This window comes from Aricia agestis, chromosome 4 (assembly GCF_905147365.1).
Source record: "Aricia agestis chromosome 4, ilAriAges1.1, whole genome shotgun sequence".
Lineage (NCBI taxonomy): Eukaryota > Metazoa > Arthropoda > Insecta > Lepidoptera > Lycaenidae > Aricia > Aricia agestis.
In genome coordinates this window covers 15,652,750-15,672,765 of record NC_056409.1, presented here as the reverse complement: position 1 = coordinate 15,672,765, position 20,016 = coordinate 15,652,750, and the positions used below count along the sequence as shown (strand labels likewise).

The 20,016-nt window shown below is 35.3% G+C and overlaps 1 protein-coding gene across 4 annotated transcripts; it reads right to left on the bottom strand.

The window, feature by feature from the left end:
* Positions 1-12: 12 nt before the first annotated feature.
* LOC121725976 (DNA polymerase alpha subunit B) lies at positions 13-18,480 on the bottom strand. Of its 4 annotated transcripts, none has more exons than XM_042113186.1 (12): positions 18,351-18,480; positions 17,956-18,193; positions 17,770-17,821; positions 15,245-15,324; positions 7,643-7,813; positions 5,494-5,620; positions 4,300-4,424; positions 3,897-4,045; positions 3,583-3,817; positions 3,281-3,484; positions 2,867-3,029; positions 13-300 (listed from the first exon to the last, which is right to left on the bottom strand). In XM_042113186.1, exons 1-12 carry the CDS (start codon positions 18,424-18,426, stop codon positions 166-168), a joined length of 1,755 nt encoding a protein of 584 aa, XP_041969120.1. In that variant the 5' UTR covers positions 18,427-18,480; the 3' UTR covers positions 13-165. The 4 variants fall into 4 exon arrangements, with proteins under 4 accessions (XP_041969120.1, XP_041969121.1, XP_041969122.1 ...); XM_042113187.1 differs by having other exon boundaries at positions 17,770-17,815; XM_042113188.1 differs by lacking the exon at positions 18,351-18,480 and having other exon boundaries at positions 15,245-15,334; positions 17,956-18,121.
* Between the last annotated feature and the right edge of the window lie 1,536 nt (positions 18,481-20,016).

Sequence of the window (20,016 nt, the reverse complement as noted above, 5' to 3'; positions counted from 1 at the left end):
TAAAAGCGCAAGTCAACATTTCTTATTTTATTGTGAAAATATGTAATACTGTCTTATCATGTGGAATTTCTCAATTTATGTTTAAAATTTTAATTATTTTGTATGGGGAGATTCTGAGTTCTGACTTCTGATTGATGAGAATCGTGATTTGTTGCTTTGTCTTAATTAAATACGAACAATTTGAGCAGCGATATCAATCGTAGGATTACCATTATTGGATACAAGCATTCGGGCGAAAGTGCCACCTCCAGTGCCTTTTGTCAGATGCTCCGGATTAACTACCACGCAGCCTTCAACATTCTGCAACATGTATAGAAATTTTATAAGCGCATCGACGCGCGCAAAGCTGTAGACCAATGTTTCCCAATCTGTGGTCCGGGGACTGCGAATATACAGAATGCAATTAAACCTTCCTGCCAAATTTCAATATGTCTATTGATCCTTGTTAAAAATAAAAAGTATTTTTTTCTTTTATAATCACTCACTACTAAAATGTTGAGAAATTGCTTCCGAAAGTTATCCTAAAAAACACTACAATTAATGGACACTACGCGTCGCCCGCGCGTGACGTGCCCCCGTCACCCCCGCTCTTACCCACCGCCGCGAGTGACCGTTCTGCAACGATTTTAAATGGGATGAAATATGACGTCATAAAAAAATAACACAATTTTTTTTTGTTAAATGGACTCTCCTAATGTTACCTAAGCCCTGGAAAAATTTGGCAGCAAGGTTTGATTGCACCCTGTATACGTCCGCGGTGTCATATCTGGACCATAAATAATCCGATTTTTTGCTGTTTATTTTATTAAAGCGGTCCGAAAGATTAGGAAACATTGCTGTATACAAAAACAGGACGCGTTACGACAATTATTTGATTCTGCTTTAAAACTAAGGCTTCTTATAACAGACGAACGGCACATTTCGGCGGCACGTGTCGGCGGCAGTCGCTTGACAATTTATGACGCTTGCAGGGGGCCTACCACGACCTTTCCTAAAACTATTGTTTCCAGAACATTTTTTTGTAAGATTACAATAACATTACCATACTCACTTTTTAAATACATATGATTTTACATTAAAACAGTAAAACATGCAAAACATTGTTAAATTCGCTGTGAAATATCAAGTTTTTTTTAAGATCGCTAGCTTGACGTTAAAGTAATATTGCTTATCTGTCAAACGGTTCGCTTAGAAGAGCTGGTGGTAGGCACCCAGTTGTGACGTAGGTCGCCTAAGGGCCGATTCACACCGGAATGGCAGAGGCCGGCAGAGGCGCGGCGAGGCCGGCAGAGGCGGCTCGCGTCGCCGCGGGCGGCCGCTTATGGACGCTCGTGGCCGCGCGCTACCTCCAGAGCGTCACGCGTCCGTCGGCGGAAAGTGCTCGCGGCACCTCGCGGCGACGCGCGCGGACGCAGGCAGCCGCGAACATTTTCCGCCGCGGGACGCGCGGCGCCTCGAGCCCTTTTTGAAGTATTCAAGCGATACTAGTAGTTATAAGTATGTGAATAAAGTTTAAAATTATTTCACACTAAAAGTGCTCTACGCGCCGCTGCCATTCCGGTGTGAATCGGCCCTAAAGGTAGGCGTCCACAGGTGGGTATCGTACGCAACGGACGTCTCGCATCAAACGAATAATTTTTTCACAGTACGTGCGCTGAATCGGCAGCGTAAGGATTACCGACTAGCCTAGTAAATTAATGCTCAAAAAAGGGGTGTGGATGGAAAAGTCGAAAGCAGAAATTTTGACTTCTAAGGAACTTTGTTTGGACTAATTTAAATATAATACAGTGGACGTACTGTAAAAAAATATATCCGTTTGATGCGAGACGTCCGTTGCTTACGATACCGACCTGTGGACGCTTACCTTTACGCGGTACGTCACAACTGCAAGCGTGATAAACTGTTGACGACTGCCGCCGACAAGTGCCATTCGTCGTCTGTAAGCGCTCTAAGGCAAAATTGATCGAAAGGATGCGACCTTTTTAGGGTTCCGTAGTCAACAAGGAACCGTTATAGTTTCGGTCTGTCCGTCCGTCTGTCTGTCGGTCCGTTTGTCTGTCTGCGGTTTTTCTCAGAGACTATAAGGTCGGGAGATGGTGACACCAAATTCTTGGTCATTTGTACCAATATGGCGGTTCTTCAGGGGTATAATTACGTAAAGGTAAAAACCAGCCAAGTGCGTGTCGGGCCACACGCAATATACTATATAGGGTTCCATAGTGCCACTAGTTTTGGAAAAATTGTGTATGTAATAATGAACGTACATTTAAATAACGTGTTTTACAATACTAACAACATCATCTCAGTTACTATTCAAGGAATTTGAACGAAAAGTTCCTTTATACTTCGCCGAATACATTTTTTTTAGTTGATCAACTATTACTCAATAAGTCGCGTTAAGTCAAATCCATCCGACCAATCACAGCTAATATTGAATTGACATAAGTCGACCACATGACGTAGGTCCGTCAACTGCCTAGGAATCAATTTCCTCGATGGTACATTATGACGTGTAATAATAAATAAATATACATTCATTATCATGTCATTAACTATACAAAAATTATCTAAAACTAGCAGTACTACGGAACCCTAGATATTGCGCATGGCCCGACACGCACTTGGCCGGTTTTTTCAAATTACGTTATTATGGTCAGTTTCAGCTAGTTACTAACATCATAATAATAATTATGCGGCTTTGCAATAGTTCGTTTAGCTACATCTGAATCTAAAAATATATTATGTCCAACTCTATACCTTGATGAAGTATCTGAAGTTACTAACATCATAATAATAATTATGCGGCTTTGCAATAGTTCGTTTAGCTACATCTGAATCTAAAAATATATTATGTCCAACTCTATACCTTGATGAAGTATCTGAAGTTAGACGGCAGCACTAGGACGTGCGGTGTATGCGGCAGCTGCGCGTGCGCCGCCCACAGCCCTGCGTCCGCTCCCCGCGCGCTCCACCCTGCCTGACGGATCACGTGACTCGCCAGCCGTGATAACTTGTCGCCGCCCATGCCTCTGAAAGTGAAATAATTATTTGTTCAAAGTTAAACAGCAATTCAAAGTTACCCAAAATGAGCGTACATATATTATATTTTGTTTTTTTTTCATTTGAGTCTCAACTCTCAATCTTCACTTGATGAATAAAAAAAACGTATTTTAAGAGCAATATTACTTTTTTCACTTTTTACTTGGCTAGTAGAAATTAGAAAATGCTAAAAAATAATTATTATTGAAGGCTAGAAGGTATTTTTTTAATCAATACTTACAATGATATTTCTTCTTGACTAATATTCATAAGCATATCTATGCTTGTTATACTTATAGTTACTCCATTAATATTTAAATTAGCTGGATCTGGTAAGAAATGTATGTTTGGATGCTTTTTTTTACTGCTGTAAGGTGGTGTTGGATAAATATTCACATGAAATGCGTCTTTGCAGCTGGATACAATGTATATTTTAGTAAGAGGGCTGAAATTTAAAAGAAGATATTTTAAAGCAATAGTACAACTCAATGACTTATTGAGATGTGTGCAAAATGAGTGATGCTTTGCTTGGTGAACATTTACCTGCTAGTACTTATTTCAGCAAGACTATCTAGAAGTTTGTCAAAAAATGATTTGAAGGTTTCAGCCATAGTGTTGTCCTTCACTTTAGTGTGCTCACAGTCCAGAAAAGGACCAGTCATTAAAACAACATGCGGTTTATAGTCATTTATGTATGTTATTAGATCCTTAAGAGGGGCATATGCCAAATTATTACTCGTGGTATAGGGACCAGACGAAATCACCAGCGACAATGTACCTAAAACACAACTACTATTAAATTGCGAGGTAATATAATACTCAAATAATATTTATATCATGTTTAGGCAATCATTTACCATTCAAGACATTCATCATGTCGACTTTCGGGTCTGGAATGGGCCGAGAAGCGTCTGCGTAGACCTCGTTAGGGATAAACTTGTCCCCGCGGGGGTTAACGCCTCGCAGCACTACTACTTGCCCGGGGAACAATGAGTATTGCTTCAGACTAAGAAATCAAGATAAAATATTTGAAACATTCATGAATATAAATTAAATGAGGAAATAAAGCCACTATAATAGATAATTACCCCTTTACTAACAAATATCACTTTGTGTAGTTTTGTTTGTATGTCTGGTCTTGGTAAGTTAGAAAAGTTGTTTGACAGAAAAAGACAAAACATTGTATAGGTATATGATCATATCTCATTTTAAGACATAAGTACTGCATAGGTGAATCAAACGTGTATTTAACATGTTTACCTATCTAAATCAACAGGAACCGATTGGCTGAGTGACTCCTCCCATGTTCCCTGCAGAATTACACTCTTTGGGTTTAGCCTCGCATCAGCGTCACAATCGATCCGCCCAGCCACCAAGATTTCTGTCTGAAAACCAATTAGTAACATAGAATATCATTGCTGAAAACAAAATGTACAAACCTATAGTTTGTGCGTTTTATGATGATATGCGTGACACATTATAATTGACAATAGTAGGGAAGTTACCTAACAAAAATTAATCGATAGTTTAAAAATATCGAATCACTTCGTAAAGGAATTGCAATCGAAATTATCGATTTCGTACTGAAATTTCAGTGGTGCCGGCGATTTAAGATGGCCGCCCTTTTTTATCGATTTGATTTCGATTCAAAAGAGTCAATCTCTATTGACATAAGTTCTGTTTCATGCATATGACATTTTTCAAATGTTTTCGTAATAATCATTTTATACTCCTTTTTCACAGTTAATATTTATAATTTTTATTAATAAGTTAGCATTTAGCATCTTGAAAAGATGCTAAATGCTAACTTATTAATATTTTTATTCATTTACAATTAGATGAAACATTTGTTTTTGTAGATGGAATATAATTTATTACATTTTGATTTATTTTGTTTTTTTGTAAAAAAAAACCCGTAGCAAGGAACATGAAAACTGTCACCCATATCATCTTAGAACGCACAAACTACAAGTGTATCATAATAATTATTATTCATAACACATAAAATGGTATACCAATATAGTAACCGTAAAAATTGTCGATGAAGTTATTAAAAACTGACTAAATGCAATTCAGACACATGCACAAAGAGTTCCAAAACAAACCAGGCGCGGTCCGAAGGGGGGGGGCGTCACAGGTGACATGACCCCCCCAAAATCTAAGGTCAAATTGAAAAATCTCAAAATCTTGCCAAATAATAAAAGGAAATTTCTAGTTATCCTATAAAAGCGATATTTTTTTTGTGTGACCCCCTCCAAAACTTCAGGCTGCGACCGCGCCTGAAACACACAGTAAAAAGCAAGACAACAGACACATAAGTCTTAGTAAAAGGTTTCGTTTTTAGCCTACATAATATAGTTATGTACCATACTATCTATCATACTCTTAAAATAAACAGTAATGATGTATTTTTAAGTGCTATTATTAAAATATTTTTCTACGCTCTGAGTTTACCTGTGACTTGTGTCGCACTGAACTGAGCTGCTCGTTAAATCCCATTTTTTTCATAATGCATTGTGACAAATAACTTATATGGTTATCAATAATGCTGGACTTTTCATGTAATAGCTCAAAACCAAACCTGCAATAATAAACTATCACGTATAACTAGAACCTATCATCTACCTAATTATATTTTCTCCTTGGATTATAGTGATTGCAGATTGACAAAGGGAAGGAATACATTAATTGTATGACCTTTAAGCGACAAAGTTTTACTTATAATTTTTTTAATATTGCTAATCTATACTAATATTATAAATGCGAAAGTATCTCTGTCTGTCTATCTGTCTCGCTTTCACGCCAAAACTACCGAACCGATTGTAATGAAATTTTGTATACAGATAGTCTAAATCCTGAGAAAGGACATAGGCTACTTTTTTACTGGAAAAAAGGAGGCGTAAATTTGTTCAAATTAAGTTGGTTCCAAAGATTCATAATAGTTGGCACTGTGCGTCTCCTATATCGCGCTGACGCTTGCTCAAAAGGCTTTCTTTAAGAGTGGTATCATCTTACATTCAGGTTTCGATTTTTTTCGATTGTTATTTCTATTCTACGTTATTAAATAACTCAGTACTTTATCAATGCAGTGACGTAACCTTAAACCTATCAATGATGAATAGTTTATGGGTAAAGTTGTGTAATTGGGAGGCTAAATAAGCTTTAAAATTTGGCATAATATAAAAAAACCCTGGTACCCCTTAAATCAAAACAGCTGTGCAGTGTGCACATAATATTTCATTTTTTAAATTAAACTTTATATTTTATGCCAAATTTTAAAGCTTTTTTTACAAAAATTATTTGAACATTTTTTTTATGTACAATGCGGACGAAAGTTCGAAAAAATTTCGTTAGTTAACATTTGTCTAATTTGTTGAAAAATTAACTTTAAGTTAAATTTCCAACGGGACCGAATTCTTTGAAGTGTTCGGAATACACCATAAGTTTTTTAAATTAATATTTAATACCTTAAAAAAATAATTTGTGTGACGTGCTCGGTTTTGAAACCGCGCGCGCTACCTAAAAATGCCGCGCGGGGGCATACTTTCAGCGTTAAATTAAAATTATAAATAATAGAGATAAAATTCCGGGAGTTGGGAGTTTTTTTATGGAAATTTCATCCTCTTAAAGAATCTTTTCTTCAAATTTCTTAAATGTTAATAGTTTCGGAGTTTTTAACAAAAATCCTCATACCTTTTTTTTTGCAACCTTATTTGCTTATAACTTTTGCATACGCTTCCGATACATTTTTCTAGACGTCTTCCCGAATCTAATGAGCTATCGCACGTATTTTTAGGACCCTTATCTCTATATTTCGCCATTCTCAACTTATCGCTTAGACTATAGCCGGGCTAAATAAGCTTTGGCATAAATAAAGTATAATTTAAAATAATGAAATATTATGTGCACACTGGACAGCTGTTTTTGGGTATTACCATTTTAGGGGGTACCAGGGGTTTAAAAATCTTTTAAAGTAAAAAATTTCAATACTTTGTTTATAATATTTTTTTAACTTGAACAAAAAACTAGAAATCCAAGTAATATTGTCAAAAAAAAAATTCTTTAATTTATTACCACATAATTGTTTTTATATCAATGAGACATGTATTAACTAAAAAAATTTTTTTTTCCACCTTTGAGATGGTACCACCTCTTATAGAAACACGTAAGAGCAAGCGATAGCGCGATGTAGACGAATCTTAGCGCCATCTGTTATGAATTTTTGCAACTAAACTAATTTGAACTGCATTTTCACCCCCTTACGACCTCTTTTTACAGTTAAAAAGTAGCCTATGTCCTTTCTCAGGCTTTAGACTATCTGTGTATAAAATTTCATTACAATCAGTTCAGTAGTTTTGGCGTGAAAGCGAGACAGACAGACAGAGATACTTTCGCATTTATAATATTAGTATAGATTGACTATCGTCGAACATTTAATTATGATTAACCTTCAATTTCATGAAGGGTTTCATAGATCATGTATGAGGCTTATGTCAAATTTTTAAATTTAAGTAATTTATGTTCCACTCTGAGTGCGGCAGTTAGTGTTAATAACTGCCGCACTAATAAATAATAATAATAATTGCTAATTAGGTATACTTACATGGCCTTAGTGTATATTTCGCCATCATCATTGGGAACTTGCTTTATATTTAAATCTAATATATTACTAACAGAATTTGGCTGTGCTAATAAATTAAGTGACTTGTCGTCCCCAAATGAGTGCACTACTGTAAGTTGGTTTGTCCTGGTGTTAAATGTTCCTGAGTGATCTCTGGAATACAATAAGTAGTATAATAACAAGTAATTTAAAGCTGGAAAAGGTAAAGAGTAGTTGCACATACTTTTAATTTAAAACTCAATTGAAAGAAAAGAGTCCGTGAGGATTTTATAATTGGCTTTCTTCTACCGTATATAATTTATGTTAGGTTTGCCCACAAAGTTAAGTTTCAAACTTTTTCGAGGAAAACGGAAATAGTTACGGTCTAATTGTGGAGAGAGGGAAACTTTTTCATTTTTTCATGCATTTAACTTAGAATTTGAGTTTCTACTTTGTCCTAATCATCATCCATAGTAGTCAATAATAATGGAGCCAACAATATAATATTAAATTTAAACGTTAAATATCGTTTATATTCAGCCCTGTTGGGCAGGGAACTGTGGGCAGCGCGAGAATAGAAGTCTCATAATTCCATTTTATTGCATAAGAAACTCAACTAAATCATAGTCAAGACAAGAGTTACAGTTCGAAATCAGTCTTATTAGGTGACGCCGCGCCGCTTCAAGTAAAAAAAACGTGTTGGATATGTTTTAGATAAGTAAATGTATACATTTCATATTATAAGTGTATGCTTGAACCAATTTATGTACAAATTTTGGAAGCTTAAATCACTCTCCTCTGTTGGCAAAATAGGAATCCCTTTTTTACAGAGGTCTTTTTGATTGATTATTCTGTGTTATAAAAGTTGACCAATCGTGTCATGCTATGGGTAATTCAAAGACAAAGACATGATAAATACTAACAATGAACTTTAATTTCTTAGCTTTAGTCATTGCTGAGAAAAACCGATATCGCTACAGCCAAATTATCAAGGCTAAAAATATAATAAGATATAATAATTATGCTAATCCATGTGAGTGTCAGTCTGCTGAATGGCTTTTCCAACATAATATGTATAAGACGAAGACAATATATTATAATAAGATAATATTTAATATAGTATCATTGAGCCCCTGTCAAAAATTTTGTCACATTCCGTTTTCTATAAAAACTGCGACTGATAATGTGAGATAACAAGCAAAATATGTATAGGTCATAGGATCCCACCATAGAACGACCTTCACCGAGCTGGTTAAGTGGATGAAAAGCATTTTATATTTAATAAATACGTGTACAATTGTACATGTCAATAAAGAAGAAGGGGCATTTTTGTATGGGACCCGTACCCAAGCTGTAGCACGTTGAGACATATATCAAATGAAAGGGCTTGAAAAGTTGTACATTTTCTTGTATGACATAAAATAGTAAATAAAGAAAGTGTTATATTTTAGTAAAATCTTTCATATTTTAAAGAAATGTATGGGAAAACAATAAAACCTTAAAATCTAACCTTTCCTGGATTTTATACCGTATATTATATATATTAGATACTAGCGAATGGTGCAATAATACAGGATGTTTTATTTTTTCCTAAAAAAACACCCTTTATTATTGCACCATGCGATAGTATTGCTAATTATAAACAATTTCTCCAAAGTGATAATTAACGAAAAAATCAGGCAAAGGTTCGAAATTCAGCATTTTATTGTTTTCTCATACATTTCTTTGAAATATGAAGCAATATATTGAAATACAACACTTTCCTTGAGTTTGCCATATACAATTACTTTTGAGAGATTATTCCTTACTAGCAACACTACAAATTAATTCAATAATACAGAATGTTATTTGTTCATTTTCGAAAAAAAATAAAACACCCGTATTATTGCGCCATTCGCTAGTATTGCTAATTATAAAACATTTCTCCAAAATGATTATATACGATAAAATCCAGGAAAGGTTAGATTTTAAGGTTAATTATTGTTTTCTCATACATTTCTTTAAAATATGAAAGAATATACTAAAAAACACCACTTTCCTCAAGTTTGTCATATACGATTACTTTCTAGAAATGATTCCTTACCAGCAACACTATAAATTGATGCAATAATACAGGTTGTTTTTTTGTGATTTTTTCTTACCTTCTACCCTCGTTAACTTTTTTCTCCCATGGTTTAGAGATTTTTCGTCATTCAATAAAATGTTCAATTTTTCAAGCCCTTTAATTTGGTATATGTCTCAACGTGCTACATTGGTGGGTACGAAGTTCCCCTCCTTCTTTATTGCAAGAGGGTTGCCTAAAAATATCAATCCGGAATTAAAAAAATAATAAAAAAAAAAACAAAAAAATATATTTTTTTACATTTTTTTGGTTTGGACCGACGTGTCATATATTATGTTTTTAACATAAAGTTAATATACCTAGCGGAATAGAGAAACAAAGGCCTGAGCAAGAGAGATGTCACTATCAGTAACACCGCGTGGTAAAAAGAGACATGTGATACATGACAGCACCACTCTTTTTTTCGACGTCCAGTCGGCACGTGCCGCACGTTGACAATTTAATCTCATAGAAATCATGTTGTGTAAGTGTATACGTACACTGTACACATATTTATACACACAGATGAAACCAATTTCGGTTTCGTTTGACAGCACGAGGTTGTTGCTCTATTCCGCTAGGTATATTAACTTTATGGTTTTTAACGTGTGGCGTATGTCACATGAGCCGTGTCATTTAAAAAACCTGGCCAAGTGCGAGTTGGACTCGTCCATGAAGGGTTCCGTAGCAGGCAGCAGCAATAAGGTATATTTTTATGAAATTAAAAAGGTTTTTGATTTATTGACCGACTTCCAAAAAGGAGGAGGTAATACGTTCGGCTTATGTATTTTTTTTTATGTTAGTTCAACGATTACTCAGCCGTTTGTGGTCCGATTTACAAAATTATTTTTGTGTTGTATAGGGTTTGACTCGAATTTGGTACCATGTTCATAAAAGTGGTGACCTGATGATGGGATCCATGAGTAATCGAGGGAACTCCTCAAAATTTATATGGAAACATATAGTGATTTCGATTTTTTCTGAAGTGTTTCAGGCATATACTACCAAAAAGTAAGATTTTGCACCAGGATGTACCCTGGTTCCGAAGGTACCCAACAGAACTTTTGAATCCTTATAGATACAAGTTCGAGGATTTTGGCTTTATTTAAACTACTCCAAGCAAAAGCCAATGGATTCTACATTATTTCTGCTGAACATAGGCTAAATTTTATTTTGGAAAAAATTGGGTTTCGTAAGATATTTGGGTTTTTCGGACGCCAGGCGTAAAATCAACCAGAAAAGTTACTTATTTTGCGTACGCTGCTGAAACTATAAAAGATAGAACCATAAGTGTCAGGGGCGTCTTTCCCAGGTGCAGGGTGTGCGTTGCACACGAGCGCCGTGGTCCTAGGGGCGCCGAGATTGTCCATTTTTTTTTAATTTTGCTCATTACAAAAACATTTCGAGGAATAAGGTCAGTGATCGTTTTTCTGTATATAAACGAAAAAAATACCCATTAGTTACTTATATTTTTGAACAAATATGTTTAACCTTTGTTTGACCTTCAATGGCGTTAAATTAGCAATAAATTCGACCAACATTACGTTTCGAACTTTTGGTAAGCTTCTCGTATCAGCTTTCACATAATGAGAACTTGCATTTGAAGAACCAGCCATTATAAATAAGATTGAAAGGAAAAAACATACTGCAGAGGTCAATAATTATTGGCCGCCGATGATGACGTCAAAGCGAAACTTTAAAAATTTATTGAGAAAAAAGTAGCCAATGAATTTCAAAATTATTTAATTTATATTCTTAAAATACCCTATTTTAACGAAAAAAAATATAAAAAGTACATCTGATTTTTTTTGGTCAATGCCCATTGCAAGGGAGCTCCACTCGGCGCGCGTCTGCGTTGGCCGGCCGCCGACGGCCGCGAATGACAAACGTAAAAAGAACTCCAGTTTGCATACATTTTGTGTAGCATCTTGAGCTCTTCTTTATTTGTCATATTACAGCAAAGCAAGGCACGCCACGAGTGGCTCGGCTTTTGCAATATAAATTATATAAACTTTATTTTTCAACTTTTAAATGAAATTTTATATTTCGTCAAGATAGGCGCCAAAATGAGAGCCGCGTGGTTTACGTCAGACTGGATTTATATTCGACCGCGCGTTTTCGCTGCTAAACCACAAGAGCACAAGCAAAATATTATGTACCTTGCAGCGGACGCAATGGGCGCCGTGCAGCCTACGCCCTCCGTGCCTCCTCATGGGATCTGCGCATTAATTTGCTTCCCGCTCTCTTTATGCAGCCTCCGTTTGCCACATAAAAGTTTCGCAGAAGGTACAAGCTACTGCCTCCCAATAAATAGTAAGTGCTTCCGATGAGCTACGGGCTGAGTTTTGCGCCGTCCTTGGATTGGCCAAGGACGACGCAAAACTCAGCCCGTTGCTCAGCCCAAGCAGAGCGTTCAATGAGCGTATGCCGTATCATCTTTCTCAGGCTGTGGTGGCACCTAGGTGATGGTTTCCTCCTGTCCATATGGTCCAGGTAATGACCGAAGGTAAGGGCGCCCCTTGAATGTGCCATCCACTGTTGCAGTTTCAACCGGATCGCTTTCACAGTTCGGCGGCTGGTAGTTGGGGACTCTATATTTGGTGACGCCATCAGGTTACCAGCTCTGGTATCACCCGCTCTCCTCGCTTTTTAAACTCGACTGTGTGTTAATACACCCTCCGACAACACTCGAGCCTCTAGGTCCCACGGAGGGGACCCTGTCAGCACCAACGCCGCTTCGCCAGCTAACGGTTCGATAGCAGCGTAGTATCCGCAGCGCTAAAGCATGCTGCGGGCTTCTGAGCAGCTGTTTACCCTGGGCGCCTATTTATTCCGACCAAACAGGACTGCAAGACCCCTGTATAAACCCGTCTGCAAGTGGGTCCTCGACCACAGATTTTGGCAGAAGACCATGGCCATCTTCTTTAGTTTTAGTGTCGATCGATGATAATGAAGGATCCATTCAGAATCCCTGGAATTATTTGATTCTTTTTAGATTATGTTTAAGAATATTACTTTTGTTTTTACCTTGGAAGTCGGTTTGAATTTTTTGTTAAAAAATAATAATTTTCATATTTCAGTTGATTTAATGAAAGTTAAATTAAGGTTTACCGTTTATGACGTATAAAAAAAACTACTGGCTAAATCTCGTTCGAACCAATTTTCGTTGGTAGATTTTGTAGTAATGTACATCATATATTATTTTTAGACTTATCACGGGCGACTTATCTTACTACTTTAGAAGTTAGAGGGGGGGGACACATTTTACCACTTTGGAAGAGTCTCTCTCGCAAACTATTTAGGTTAGAAAAAAATGATATTGGAAACCTCAATATGATTTTTGATGACCTATCCATATGGATAGGTCATCAAAAATCATATTGAGGTTTGAACTGAAACAAAAAAAATTTTTTTTTCATCTAACCTATCTATATAGATAGGTTAGATGAAAAAAAAATTTTTTTTGTTTCAGTTGTACCTATGGGGACCCCTAAAATTTTTAATAATTTTTCCGTTTTTGTATCAAAATCTTAAAGCGGTTCAGAGACTACATCTACTTACCAAGTTTCAATAGTATAGCTCTTATAGTTTCGGAGAAAAGTGCCTGTGACATACGGACGGACGGACAGACAGACAGACAGACAGATCTATAAGGGTTCCGTTTTTTGCCATTTGGCTACGGAACCCTAAAAACGATTGTATCTCCCTCAAATTACACTTTAGAAGGTTCTACTCCGAACAAAACCGTCTTAATTTTCCACGAACATTCCTATAAGCTTCGTTTCTGAATATTCTGTGAATTGAAAAAAAGTAGGGGCCGTCAACCTTTTTTATGAATGCATTTATTGCGGATTACACGGCAGCCGTGTCATATTAGTTTTTAGCGTGTGGCGCATGACACGTGAGCCGTGTCTTTTAGGAAACGATTTATCTCCCTCAAATAAACTTTAGAAGGTTCTACTCCGAAAAAAACAGTCTTAATTTTCCACGTAAAACAATCCTATAGGCTTCGTTTCTGAATATTCTGTGAATAAAAAAAAACTAGGGGCTATCCCTTTTTTAGCCCTGCCGTACATGATCCGAAATTTCTGATCAGAAAAATTTGGACGCCCGACGGAACCGGGAACGCTCTGTTTGTACATTTTGTTGTGGACCCCGGACTTTCAGTATTCTGACGTGTCAAAATGTATGATGTATGAGTTGACAACTTGGTTTTCTTTGGCAAAGGTTCTTCCGTAAACATGGTCTGAGATTCGGAACTAACATTTTCAGTTTCGCAGATCAAGTAATTACCACGTTTTGTAAAATTGTGTTGGTCTGAAAAACGAATGAAGAAACTGAACCTACATGAGTTCAAAACACTACTAACATTATGTATTACCAAAAAAACTTAACAAGCTGCTTTAAATTTATCTCAACAAAGAATCCTTATAGTTTCGGTCTGTCCGTCCGGGACCTAGTAGTTTTTGCAAAAAATCTATTTATAGATTCTTTCCCATACAACATTTTCGTAATTATTTTTTTTCAGCCAAAATATACATTTTTATAAAAAACTTATTAAGGATTTATTATTACTCCTCTTAAAATCTATCGAATGGTATTTTTTTCCACACCAAAATCGAACTTTTTTACGAATGTCCACTATTTAGCGATTTCAGACCACTGTGCGCCGCATTGAATCGGTAATTATAGACAAATTCCATACCAATCGAAAGTATGAAGCCCGTAGATTCTACGGGCTTCAATCTACCCACGTTCCATCTGCGCCATCTCAATGCCCCCTAATTTTCTCTAAGTCTTCTACTGCCCCCCCGAAAGTCTCAAACGGGGGGGCGTTAGCGCCCACGTTGAGAACCTTCGCCGTAGAATACTAGCACCGGTCTGGTTAATGCTAACCAGACCGGTGCTAGTATCGATTTACCTGTTTATACCTGCCTATACCCAAGAGTTGTAACAGGAAAAAAATAGATAACCTAACGTTTGATTTGTGAATAAGTATTCTTAGGGCAGGCTTTATACTTTCGATTATTTCGATTGCAATTGGTATGGAATTTGTATGTTAACCAAACCAGTGAAATGTAAAAAAAAATGTTTTTTTAATTTTTTTATTCTAGACTGAAATTTTTCAGACAACCCACTAGCAATAAATTTATTGACATACGTAATTGAATATAAAATACTTTTCATGCACTAACCAGCTCGGTGAAGGTCGTTCTATGGTGGGATCTTAGATCATTGTTACACACATGTAGCCGCGAAACCACGCATTTGAGCGGATGCATAATATACAAGCCTAAGGTTTCACCACTTTTTGATAAAGTGCTTAATAGGCTATTCACAACTTTTTTGACAGATTCTCCATACGTGATGTGTCAAGTTAATTGGTGGAGAGCTTATCAGGAAGTGGTGAAACAGGCCCTAAATAAGATTTTAGATTATGTTCATGATTGAATTTGTAAACAAGATAGGCAAAGCATGGTGTTTATCCATCATTTGGCACTTACATGGGGGTATACATCGCTGGGCAAAGTTCATTTTTAACTTTTTGTAATTGTTGATCTTCCATTGATTCCATCTTAATTTCCTGTAAATAACTTTACTTTTTATAGTGTATTAGTTTAATAAGAAAAAAAATTGAAATATAAGAATAAACAATTTTTTTTCTTATTTTTTAATTAAACAGCAATTCACAATCTTGGTTGTTTCCAAAACAAAACCAGAAAAAAAAAACAATTTAAATTTTTAAAATACTCTTCTTATACTTAAACTTAATTAAAATCTAACTGCATAAACAATAATGAAAAGAGCATTATCTTCAAGAATCCATATAAATACCGTTATTATATATACATATAGTATTCATGTAGGTATTATAGGTAAATCAATACTTGCTAGATCTCGTTCAAACCAATTTTGGTTGGTAGTTTTTAATTTTTATAGTAATGTACATCATATATTTTTTTAGACTTATCATACTTTAGAAGTTAGAGAAGGGGACACATTTTACCACTCTGGAAGAGTATTCATTGTAATACCTGAACTAGGCAATGTCTGGCATCTTGTAAGATAATATTATGTTCTTTTAAGAAGCGCTTACACGGGCAATAATTACGGCAATATTTGCTCGGCGACACGAATGGAGCGATCTGGAGCAATTAGTGGAGAAATTTATTTTATATCCCACAAAAAACATAAAATATGTAAAAAAGAGAGCCAAGTTCAATACAAACATTATGCTTGTCTATGGACTTCGCCGTAAAAAGAATGGAGATCTAAATTAGTGCCAAGTTCTATAGAAAATCGAAATATGTATGTGTTTATAGGAACCAAATAACATTATTTACAAAAATAATAAAGTCTATTTCTTTACTTTTTTTTTATTTTATTTACTTTATAACAATTGCTGTTATTTAAGTAACGTGAGATCTTAAAGTAGATTAAATTTAACTTCACAAAATGTTTAATTATATTTTTACTTCCATAATTTATAATAAAATTAAAATCAAATAAATATTTAATAAGGCTCCCATACAAAAAACACAATTTTTGTCTACTGTCGCTCTGTCCAACTCACACTTGGCCGATTTTTTAATTTTTTTTATTTTTCCCTGAGCTTACACACAATTACCGAGGTGGATTTCACATTTCAGCCTTCTAGGTCATCTGGAAGTGGGTTAGAATTTTGATCTATAGGTCAGTCAGTGATAAAAATGTTGATTTTCAGACGTGATTATCTAAATAACCGTTTGAGATGTGTTTATGAAATTTTGAGCAAATATTTACCTCGCAAGTCTCATTATATGAGCTAAATTTGACATGTTTATGTTAAATAGTTTTTGAATTATGAGGGGGTCAAATGTGGCTCCAAATGGTTCGTATAATATTACATACATATGGTGCTGCTCGCCAGTTCTGTTTTACTTTAACTTGGCTTGACACGCTACCGCGCTATCAAGATCGCGCATTGTCATATCACTCTAATATTCAATGGCCACATCACTCAATATTGTATTGCGCAATATTGCTGTTTGTTGCCGCAAAATGCTTTATGTAGTTGTGATGTCAAAGATAAGAATTGACTGGAGTTGAGCAATTTTAGTTGCCCGTATAAGCGCACCATTACAATTAATTATTGAAGATATAATATGGAGGATGAAGTAACTAACAATTTAAAATTTTGGTTTTTCTTTTCTTTTGCATAGAATTCAAATAAAAAATGTGGATTTTATGACATTGTACATGTATTGCCAGATATGAAGGAAAAAATTAATAATTGACTTCGTCCACTTACGTCTTCAATAATGTTTGTAACATGTAAAGAATGAAAATTTTGAAGATTGAGTTGATGGCTGCAGACGAGTATGGATCTAGTCATGATTTAATAAGACATGAAACCAGAAACAAACTCGCCCACAAATATCATCAAGTCACTATATTATGCCCCAAAAAAAAACAATACAATGTTTAGGTTCTTCAGCTTTGTGTCATGTCACTCATGAAGTAAAGGTGGTTCACAAGCATTCAATGAGTGTAGATCTAGTCACAAATATGAACTGTGATACTAGACTTACACCCATTAAACACCAGCCACAAAATTCTTCATCCTAATTCTTCAAATCCTTCTTACCACTAATATTAAGGGAGATCGCAGAAGGCACACTTTTTGTGTGATTGAGTCTGCAGCGCACATACAGTCTACATGCGCTGCAGACTCGATCATACAAAAAGTGTGCCGTCTGCGATCTCCCTACAAAACAATAATAATATTAGAAGACAGACTATCAGAGAAATTAAATTCATATATCAGTGGAATTTGGTATGTGTAACATACCCAGTTTATATTGACTTATCGAAATAACAATATTATCATAAGCCTGTGACTATGAATCCATTTTTCTGGTGTTATTACAATAAAAATAATATAGTTATCATACATGGTGTTATTACTTATTATATACAAAACATGTTTATTGTTATCAAAAAATTCATTCAAGTAAAACTAGGCGCCAGCTAAAAACTAAGTCTTTACCTTGGGTGATCCAGTAATATAGTTGGACAGCACAGCATTTTCTGGTCTACCTCTTAAGGATAATGTTAAGTTTATATTTTGACTTTTGTAACAAGAAACGATCATAAAGTAAAAAAAGTTGTAGAAGTAAATTTAAATAATTCTTGTAATTTGTGTTACACGAGGATTTAATTATAAAAAGGATACTGGATATCTTGCGAATTTTTAAGACCATAAAGTGCTATATTGGATTCGGTACTCTGCAACACTTTATCATTGTGTGCTACGTTAGGCCTCGCCGCCTGTTTGGAAAATTCCCTCTTTGCGAGTAATTCCAAGTTTTGTAAAGTTGGTGAAGCGCCATTTAAATGCGTCAAACTAAATGCCATCCATTGTTCAATAAACGCTTCCGCGTCAATATCGTATTCTTCACATAAGTTTACACCTAAAAGTTTTAAAACTTTCAATTTGAATTGAAAACAACCTTGAACATCAATCCCGTTTTGAAACTTTTAAAAAGTAAGAATACACAAATAGTAACGAGTAGTTTATTTACAAACTTATTTGAACAAAAGCTTGAAACAAAAATTTATCGAACTTACACTTTTTAATAACTTCTTTTGCTAAATCTATTCCTAAAAACTGAAATTGCTCAGTCACCAATTCCTCGGTAGCCATTTTCTGTAAATTGAAAGAGCGATGCGGATTGCGGATGAAAGAAGCGTGAAAAAGAGCGCCAAATGCCAATCAAAAACCAAAGAAAATTTTTACTGTCAAAAACCAAACCATAGACATTTTTTTTTTAACTTATAAATTATCTTTTTTGCTTACAAAAATACCGATTGAAAAATTGAAAAGCCCAAAAAACGTTGTTCAAAACTTGGGTACCTATTTATAATGTTAAATCCACGTGTTTGAGACATTCTTTGGCCATTCTTATGGTTTATTATTTAGCGAGTAAATACCTAGATAGGTACCTATAACTGGACAATAGGATCACCTATTAAATTGTTTAGGTAGGGGAGACTGGGTATGTATACTATGAACTACTGTACAGTAGAAGTGTTTCTTATGAAAGCTATGGCCGTAAATGTAAATCAGAATTAATTTCCTAGGTAAAAAACAGTTTGGTGGTAATTAGTTGTTTCAATCGTGCCCAGTCTACCCTATAGCTACTTTGGCCGTAAATGTAAATCAGAATTAATTTCCTAGGTAAAAAAAAAACAGTTTGGTGGTAATTAGTTCTTTCAATCATGCCCAGTCTACCATATAGGTATTTACAATTTATTATATAATAATAATTACTTTGTTCTATTGCGATAAATGCTCAAACACCACCATCTTCTCTTCTTCCATTTTCTTTTCACAACTTTTCGTTGAACTATATTGCTAAAATGATTGTAAATTGGAATTAAACTAATTGTAGCTGTAGCTATGACCTCCACGTCCATCTTGATGGCTTGCCGCTCAATGAATGAACGCGGACGATAGTGTGGATGCTTGCACGATGATCGTGGCGATTACCTTGCCGATCACAGGCGATCAACGAGTGCCGATCATCGCCGATTGTGAAGATTGAGGCGCCATAATGGAGATCAGTGGTCCTGGTCCATTCGAACAATGATGACATAAATAAAATTGTCAGATGTTAGTATGGTGAATAAGTGAAAGTATGGAGTGTAGATGGAGAAGAACTATCTCTGTATGTAAAAAGTATCCTTTGCTGCAGCTAGCGCCACTCTTGGAGGAATTTTCAACTGTTATTTACTGCAAACAGCTGGACATTTTTCAAATATCCCCCATATAAGATAGTTCTCCTTCATCTACCCTCCATCGTTGTGTCGGAAGTTTCACCTATATATATATATATATATATATATATATATATATATATATATATATATATATATATATATATATAGGTGAAACGCCTCATTGGGTCGCCTATTATATAGTTTTTTAATAAATATTTTTTTAAATTTAGCAAAAAAAATTGCATCTTAGCATCTCATTCCATTCAAGATACCATTTTTTAAACTATAGCGGAACTAACGAAAATTATGGTGGATCTATACAGACCTAACATAGACCTATCGATTAAGGTCATTTTGATTTCAAAAATCCTTCGATGGGGTGCTTTTTATCAAGTACAGTCTACTGATAGATTGTTAAGTGACAAGTGAGTCGCGACAAGCTTTAAGACTGGGTTGCACCAGAGGCGTGGGTAAAGTTAAAGTTATAGTTATAGTTAAGGTAAATTTAACTTTA